This window comes from Oratosquilla oratoria, chromosome 1 (assembly GCF_046742065.1).
Source record: "Oratosquilla oratoria isolate Oo_2021 chromosome 1, ASM4674206v1, whole genome shotgun sequence".
Classification (NCBI taxonomy): Eukaryota; Metazoa; Arthropoda; class Malacostraca; order Stomatopoda; family Squillidae; genus Oratosquilla; species Oratosquilla oratoria.
Window position 1 is genome coordinate 32,878,934 of NC_134777.1, and position 10,000 is coordinate 32,888,933.

Genomic DNA, 10,000 nt, shown 5'->3' on the forward strand with positions numbered 1-10,000 from the left:
CACTTCTTCGTATCATCAAGGACAATGTGACCCCCACCAACGAGATGGACCGCATTAAACTTGCCATTTATTATAAGAACAAGAGGACTAAAGACCTTATAATGAAAAATAACAGCTCCCCACACCCATCCGACATCGAGTGTGTGAGTCTGGTGTACCAGTTTAAGTGTCCTTTTGGGGACTGTTCGCCCCAAGATTCCTACATCGGACTCACTACCACTCGCCTTTCCAGACGGTTGACATACCACCTTAACAATGGAGGCCCTAAGCGACACCTTCAGGAGACCCATAACATTCCAATCACCAGATCCATCCTAGTGGACAATACCACCATTTTATTCAAAGAAAGTGTCAAGAGCCGCCTTGCCCTCCTTGAGGCCCTCCACATTAAATACAGCCAACCTACACTGAACACCCAACAGGAAGCCCCCACCATTCTTCCCAGCCTCAAACCATTCAGAATCCGCCAAACCAGACAACCCAGCTACGAGACAAATCAGCCCTCCCATGAGCAGTCACTCCGTCCGCGACGGACACCCAGGCCACAGTAACGGTCATCTGAGTGTCCTTTCCCAGTGGTCACAGTTCCTAAAAAGTGTCATATGATAACTTATAGTATTAAATAATATAATAATATTCATTTTATTTCATTCATTTTATCTGGATATTTATCTTTATATTATTATATTATTTAATACTATAAGTTATCATATGACACTTTTTAGGATTCACCACATTTCTACACCACTCACTTCACTTACAATGTTACACTCTCGATCAATATTCCACACACACCGGAGCTGTTTTGTAATAACATCACAACAATTTATTGTATTATTATCACTATTGTTCATTGTATTAAAAACCATTGTACAACCAAACGTAACCCACCTCCAAGGAGGGAACGCGGTCTTACTCAGACTATGTATACCGCCAGCTTCACTCCAGAGTCACATTCCTCTGAAGAAGCATAGAGCGAAACCGGTCAGGAATAAACTCAGTAACTCGGAACTAGACCCGTGACTTCTTTTTCCACCTTCATCAACTTGTCACAATGTACCAACATATATATATATACATAAATATATATATACACATACATAAACACACACACACACACACACACACACACACACACACACACATACACACACACACACACACACACACACACACACACACACACACACACACACACACACACACACACAGATATATATATATATATATATTATATATTTTCACACATATATATATATATATATATATATATATATGTATATGGATATATATATAGTAAATATATATATATATATATATATATACACACACATATATATTTATATACATATGTATATACACACACACACACACACACACACACACACACACACACATATATATATATATATATATATATATATGTGTAAAATATATATATAAAATATATATATATATATATATATATATATATATATATATATATGGTAATTGGAGAGAGTGAATAGTTTGAGGTAAAGGTGGAAATGCGTCAGGGATGTATCATGTCGCCATGGCTGCTGCTCGATGTGTACATGGATGGGGTGGTGTTGGAGGCAAAGGCGAGGGAAATGGGTTGAAAACTGGAGATTGTTAAAGAAAAAGGAGAAAAACGGATGTTGAACCAGTTTTCGTTTGCTGACGACTCTGCGCTTGTGGCAGGGCCAGTAAGGGGATTAAGGAAGATAGTGACGGAGTTTAGGACGTTATGCGATAGGAGAAACTTGAAAGTAAATGTGGGTAAAAACAAGGTGATGAGATGTAGAAGGGTAGAGGATGGCAGTGAGTTAGAGGTAAATCTAAAAGGAGAGGGGCTGGAGGAAGTGGATAGCTTAACGTATTTGGGATCGCATGTGGCAGGAAAGGGAGGAGTAGAGATGGAGGTAAGTTGTAGATTGAGAGAAACAAGTAAATGCCTCGGAGGATTAAAAAGTGTTATGAGAAATAGATATCTTGGAACTGATGCAAAAAAGAGATTGTAGAAAGGGGTGATTGTGCCGACGGTATTGTATGGGGCAGGGACTTGGAATTCAAAAGAGGCAGAGAGGAGAAGTTTAAATGTGTTTGAGGTGAAATGTCTGAAAAGTATGGTACGAGTTATTAGGTTGGATAGAGTGAGAAACGAGGATATGAGGAGGAGAGCGGAGTGAAAAAAGAGATGGCAGATAGGGCTGATGAAAGATTATTGGGATGGTTTGGACACATGGGAAGAATGAGCAATGAAAGAATAGTAAAAGAGGTGTGGAAGGTAGAGGTGTGGGGAGTGAACTTGAGGGGACGACCGAGGATGATATGGATGGATGGAGTGAAGGGGGCAATGAGCAAGAGGGGAATGTCTGTTGAGCAAGGAAGGGAGAAGGAAGGAGACAGGGATGAGTGAAGAATGTGTATAGATGATATCATCATATACGGAATGGAGGGGCGGGGGAAGAGGGGTAGAGAGTGTTTATGTTTGAATCATATTTTGACACATCCTGAGGGGATTTCTTCTTGTCTTCTCTTTTTCTGCATGGGGGAACGGAGAGGGGGGAGGATCGCCGAGTTAGTGAAACGGTCTTGCTGTGGATGTACTGTCTTGCTTGACCGATTCTGACCGAGGGCAGTGGACGGGATACAGGGATAACCCGTCATCCAAGAGGAGCTAAGATGAGAGGGAGGAAAGGGTGGCGGATGGGAGTGGACGTGCTTTTGACTTGGTTACCTCCCTTATAAGGGGGAAAATATTTTGTTACAGTTTTATCAAGTAATTGATGTACTTGATAAAGATGTAATAAGCGAGACGTCGTACTAATGAAGGCTCCGTCCTCACATAATGTTTATTTTGATATACTTGTCGGCAACTGCCCTTTTCATACACATTTAAGTTTGTCCATTCTGACTCCCTTAAACTCCATGTATCTGCCCCATACAGTCTCGTAGGCACAATCAACTCTTCATATTATCTGTTCGTTGTCCCCATGCCTAGACATCTATTTCTCATGAAACTTTTTATTCTCCCAAGGTATTTACTTGCTTCCCTCACTCTACAGTTTATCTCCAGCCTCATTCTACCATTCCTTGATACATATTACCCTAGATACGTAAAACTATCCACTTCCATCTACCTCCTTACTTTAAGATTTGTCTTCAAGTTCTTTGGATAATACAAGAGAATACACATCAGAGAAATTGCAAAATTTCTACTGACCTACAGGAACCACGTGGCCGAAGACGGTGGCTGTGCCTGCTGCAGGAGTACAGTCCCAGCGTTGGGAGCGGAACTGTGCTTGGCATTCGAGCAGGCCCAGTCTCGCCCCCTCGCTGATGGCCACGATCCCGTCGGGAGCTCGCATGCACATCCGGCGCTGCTTTGACGTCAGTGCTGGTAGGCGGGAGCACAAGAGATTGGCGCCGAGGGCGAGCACCGACGATACGCCCCTGGAGGGAAAAAGGAACACGAGAATGTTTAGGGTATATTTTGTCAGACGCACACACACACGCATACACAAAGTGTTTTTGTATCAAAAAGGAGGAAATCATCATTGGTTTCGGTTTTCATTGACTGGAAGAGTGCATCTTCAGAGTAGTCAGCAATGGATTTCGGGCCCTCCCATAGATGTGTTCAGTAGTATAAAGTGAACTGCTATCTGTACTCTACAGATTTGTTTCTATGTCACCTGCTTATAGGAGGAGATAGAGAAGAGGAAAGAGGAGGAGGGGGGGAGAAAAAAGAAGAGGAGGAGGAGGAAGAGGAAGAGGAGGAGAAGAGGAGTAGAAGAGGAGGAGAAGAGGAGTATGAGGAGGAGGAAGAGGAGGAGGTGAGGAGGAGTCGACCGTTATCAGCTCTCCTCACATGAAAGATTGAAGGAAAGATAACCAGAGTTAAAAGTAGGAATGGTCTGGGTCCGGAAGCCAAGTAGAAGCTGCAGCTTCAGATGGAGTTAAATGTGGTGATGGAATAGCATCTGGAGACGAGAGGTGGAGAGATGATTCTCTTTGGCGTTTGTCTCAGAGGACCATAAATTGGAGACACTCGTCCTTGATCCCAACTTCGCCAAATTAATTTTGGCCAAATTTCTTCTAAAGAATAAGAGCAAAATTTTGGGAAGTGTCGTCATTAAGGAAAGAGAGAGAGAGAGAGAGAGAGAGAGAGAGAGAGAGAGAGAGAGAGAGAGAGAGAGAGAGAGAGAGAGAGAGAGAGAGAGAGAGAGAGAGAGAGAGAGAGAGAAAAGAACGTCTAAATGCTGTCTCTTGATTGAAGCAAGCAAAATGAAAATCTTGGTAAGACAGAATTGTAGGGAAGAAAACAGAAAACTTTGTTTAATTTAGATTGTATCAATAAACCGGTTACTATATTCATTAAAGTTACGGGTGCAATGAAGGAGGATGCTGTTGTGGTGTGATTTCTGTTGCTCTGTATAGATGTTAATTTTACACTGGAATTTTTCCTTATCTTTTATAATACCTGGGAAGGTACAAGGTTGTGAAATGGAAGTTCATATGACACTTTGAAATATTCAGTTTCGTTAATTTTCTAGACGTCTTTTGACTGAACACGGTCAAAATGTTACATTGGTGCAGGAAGGTCCACACGACAGGCGTTAATCTTATTTTGATCAATAAACACATCTACATTAATAATTGATAAACATATTATATAGCTTCATGAAAATTTACCTTATAAAGCAGCAACAAATATTTTCTCATTCATTTCATAAAAGACTACTACTTGACCAAGTATGATGAAAATTATAATAAGGGTAAAGGGAAATAGTTAAAGAGAGAGAAAGTTGGAGGGGTCCTTGTGGCACACAGGAACGGACCTCCCCCTATGAACACTAGGCCCGGCCGGACCCTCTTATATTCCTCAGAAACCATTGTTATTTTATTCCTGAGAGTTGATCTGCGAGGCTATTGTCGTGGCATATTGCATTCACTCGTATGAATGCAATGAAATGGTAAGAAAAATTGCCTTCTTATTTTCTGTATAATAAAATATTTGATAATGTATGAATTTAGCACCTCATGGGCCGAACAGAAATTCTGGGGTCCTCGGGTCTTAGTTTTGCCCCACAAAGGCTTCCTGTTTTGTCCCTTCAACTCAGGGTTCCCAGGGAGTTGCTCAATCTCAGTCGTTTCGAAGAGCGATATTCTTAATGGTCAGTGAACCGAATGCAACTCACTCAATCTGCACACACACACACACACACACACACACACACACACACACACACACACACACACACACACACACACACACACACACACACACACACACACACACACACACACACACACACACACACACACACACGAGCTCTGAGCTCTCTTCTGCGAGGGAAATAGCTGTCGATCACGAGTCCAACACGTGATCCAAAAGACCATGGTGAATCACACACACACACACACACACACACACACACACACACACACACACACACACACACACACACACACACACACACACACACACACACACACACACACATACACACACACACACACACGCACACACACACACACGCACACACACACACAGACACACACACACACACATACACACACACACACACACACACACACACACACACACACACACACACACACACACACACACACACACACACACACACACACACACACACACACACACACACACACACACACACACACACACATGTATATTCAGAAATCTCATATTGAGATAACTTCTTCAAAAGTTTTGTAGTTTAATGGTAAGAAGGATTTGTTACAAATTACTTTTTTCATGAAAAGAATAGGAGCCACGTCTTCGCTAAGGGGAAGTCATGTTCAATAAAGGCTTTAGCGTTCAAGGCGGTGGGATTAATTCTGCATCATCTTATCCCTACATTACAATGACGCTGTTGGCAGATTTTGTTCTGGGTAACACTAAGTCTAATGTGGATAGGAGGTAAAGGGAACACGGGCTGAGGGAAATACTTTTATTCCTGACTAGTTTCGCCTGAGTGGCTTCTTCAGAGGAAGAAGCCACTCAGTCGAAACTAGTCAGGAATAAAAGTATTTCCCTCAGCCCGTGTTCCCTTTACCTCCTATCCACATTCGTCACAATGTATACACTAAATCTAATATTATGCACGGGGGCGAGAGCAGGATCCCGTGGTGAGAGTTGAGAGCGGTCTTGCCGTCCCGTTCACTTATCGTTGCGCCAGAGTTCAGCTGAAGAGGTCTTCTGTCTTATCGCTTAGCAACGGCACCAAGACATTAAAAGATAATAGTTAAAGAAACAAAAAACAGTACACAATCAGTGGTTAGTTTGAATATTCCAGGATCTGCTTTATTATTAGTTACTACCTTATCTATATAATTATAATTATTGATGTGTATTTTTTAGTTCTACTTTGTAAAGTTAACATATTTCATGCGCAATGGTTTACTTCTGGAGAAGGACAATTATATACATCACGTCATCCCTTATGGTACCTCACGTCCATTTCCAGTATATGATAAATCCTTATCAGGGGGAGGAGGAAAACCCTGAATTATCAACAGACAGCATTTTATCACTACTTCTACTTTAACCATATACAAAATTCACATTTGTAATAGTATAATGTCATTCCATATTCCATATTACATATAAAAGAATAAATTTTCCTATGAGTCATGAGGGAGATGAGGAGCCTACATTGGCTTCTTGTATTCTTGAATGAGAGTTGGGCTACTATTCAGCCGAGGGATTGGAGAAGGACATCCACGTTGCCGTGAAGTCTTGAAAAGGAGACTGTTGTCTCTAGTCAGCCGAGGGGTTGGAGAAAGGACCAACACGTTGTCATGAAATCTTGGAAAAAGATACAGTTTTCTTTAGTCAGCCGAAAGGCTGGAAAAAGGATCCACTCGCTGTTGTGAAGTCTCGAAGAGGATATCCAGAGGATTCTAATCAGGAAAAAGGGGTGTCGTGTAAGTCAACATCACGATGTCGTGTAGGAAGGGGTCATGTCTGTCTCTTCTCGTGGTAAGATATCTTCTCTATGAGCGCGCCCTTTATATCCCCTTTCATAATCTTCGCCGATGACGTCACTACTACGCAATTATGCGAAGTGCCGGGTATTGCTTACACAAACATTTCCGTAAGTCTCTTGAACGTCGGGGACATTCTCCCAGATGTTTCACTTCCATCCGCTCGCACACCTCCACGTATCTATGTCGCATCATTTATGCATGTACATCAATACAAAATACACAATACTCATAAAATGTGACATTATTGTAATATTACAATATCAATAGAACCAAAACAATACAATATAAAAGGATTCTATAAAATTTACGCTAGGGCGTCACAAAGTAGTTTGTTTCTGTAAATCTAAATCAAGTACCTCATGATGAGATATTCTTACGCTAAAATGTAGTCAAGGCTGATGCTGACTTGTTGATATCTACTCCGGTTGCCTTTTTTGAAGATTTCATACTCTTCTTTGCCTCTTTTTTTTATCTAAAGCCCATGGTATCTTGCACGTTTTTCCAAATAGCATGCGCCAATAGTAGCTCCTCATTCTATTCTCCTTACTTTGTCTGAATGACGTCACAAGCCTTTATCTAAACTTCCCCCACTCATGAACAATCAGGTTCCCTTATTATGGGCTTTTCAGTGGCTCAGGCGTCTTCTGAGGAGGTGCAGAAAGCGTATGTCTTTGCGTCGAACATTTACGAGACGATTGCGTCTTTTCAGGTCGACAACGACGCGTTGACGTCGTAAATCTACCACCCGATGTTACGCGATCCTAACACCTCTCGGCAGGACACCAGCTACCGCAATATACCGCATATACGTGGGGGCAGGTAAAAAAGACTGTCATAAAGAGAGGTTTCAGACGCAGATGAATAAAATAGTCTGCAGACTTTCAGAACTGAAGGGATAAATGGCAAACAGGCACGGACACAAAAAAAAACTCCATGCCTTATCTTTGGCTCCGGTCGTAAATCTCATTGCACGGTGTATTGTGCTTGAACGTGTTGACACACACACACACACACACACTATGACACACACACACACACACACACACACACACACACACACACACACACACACACACACACACACACACACACACACACACACACACACACACACACACACACACACACACACACACGAACGTACGCACACACGCGGCAGCGGCCGTTTCACTGGTTCATTACGATAAGAAGAGATGGCTGAGGTCGGCCTGCAGGAATCCGCCGTTTTTCAGCCAAGATCTACCGATCGTCTCCTTCTGCTCTCTCTCTCTCTCTCTCTCTCTCTCTCTCTCTCTCTCTCTCTCTCTCTCTCTCTCTCTCTCTCTCTCTCTCTCTCTCTCTCTCTCTCTCTCTCTCTCTCTCTCTCTCTCTCTCTCTCTCTCTCTCTCTCTCTCTCTCTCTCTCTCTCTCTCTCTCTCTCTCTCTCTCTCTCACACACACACACACACACACACACTCTCTCTCTATCTATTTATATGTCTCTCTCCTTCACTCTCTCTCTCTCTCTCTCTCTCTCTCTCTCTCTCTCTCTTTCTCCCTCTCTCTCTCTCTCTCTCTATCTCTCTCTCTCCCCCTCTGTGTGTGTGTGTGTGTGTGTGTGTGTGTGTGTGTGTGTGTGTGTGTGTGTGTGTGTGTGTGTGTGTGTGTGTGTGTGTGTGTGTGTGTGTGTGTATGTGTGTGTGTGTGTGTGTGTGTGTGTGTGTGTGTGTGTGTGTGTGTGTGTGTGTGTGTGTGTGTGTGTGTGTGTGTGTGTGTGTGTGCTTATGTCACCTGCTGCTCACTTTCATATATTTATCCTTTTCTTTCTCCCTTTCTTTCTTGTTGTTTTAACTTTCTTGCCTTTTCCATATTCTCCTTTCTTTACTGTTCCTCCTCTTTTTGATTTCCCCCCTTCTCCTCTCTTTCTCCTTGCTCCCTATGTTCCTTTTTCTTCTTCGTTCTTTTTTCACTTTACCTCTTCTCCCCTTCCTCTTTGCTTCTTTGCTCTTTACTTTCTGTTTATCTTTTTCTACCTACTCTCTCTCCACGTTTCCCTTTCTCATTTTCTCCACTTCCTTGTCCTCATTACATTTCTCTTCCTCTTTAATCATCTCTTTATGTCTGTATTCTTCACCTGTCCTCTCCCTTTCCATTCTCCTCGTTCACGTCCTTGCACTTCTGTTTTACTTTATTGTCATCTTTATCACGTATTTATCTTCCCTCTTTTCCTCTTCATCTTAGATATCGTCCCTGCTCTTTAACTTGCTCGTAATGTTTTATTTTTCATTTTTCATTTTATTTTTCCCATTCATGTACCCTTTTTCTTCTTTCTTCTCCCTTTTTGAATAGATTTACTCGATTCTCTTTCTCCTTTTCCTCCTCCTTCCCCTCCTTGTCCTTTATTTTTTTCTCTTTTCTCTGTGTTATGCTTCAATTCTTTGTACATTCTCTCCTTCTTTCTCTTTTTTTTTTTTTTTTTGTATTTTCCATTCCTCGTCAAATGACCCCTTGAGTGTAATCGTCTTGGTCTTCTTGTTTTGTGTAACATTCTGACGGTCCATTTCCTCTCTATTCTGCTCCTCACCCAGTCTCCTTTATTCCCACACAATTACAGTCCTATATATTCCCTTTATACCTCTTTTTATTTCTTAAACCTTTGTGTTATTGCCCTCCAGAATTGCTTTGCAAACGCTTTGGGACATGTTCTTTTGATTTTGATCGTTGCCCAAGCTTGCCCCCCCACCCCCCACCTCTTCCGCCCTCTCCAGTCACTCTCACGTCACTTTTCCAGACACGTGCTAGCAGGCAGACGCGATGCTCTTCTCCATTAGTTCACTTTTAATCTCATCAGGACGAAGACTTACCCTGGGAAGGATGAAGCCATTTGTCATTAACTAGAAAAAATATACATATACTCAAAAAGGGTTAAGTCAAATGGGTTCTGTTTTTTTTTTCTATATTTAATTTCCTCTCACGTCTCTCACATATTCCTTTCCTAATT

The 10,000-nt window shown here is 42.0% G+C and overlaps 1 protein-coding gene across 1 annotated transcript in view; it reads right to left on the reverse strand.

Moving 5' to 3' along the window:
- Wnt2 (Wnt oncogene analog 2) overlaps window positions 1–10,000 on the reverse strand; it is a 128,260-nt gene that overhangs the window by 35,783 nt on the left and 82,477 nt on the right. The window contains exon 3 of the mRNA XM_076197603.1: window positions 3,227–3,456. Coding sequence (XP_076053718.1) covers window positions 3,227–3,456 — 230 coding nt within the window. The remainder of the gene's footprint in view (window positions 1–3,226; window positions 3,457–10,000) is intronic.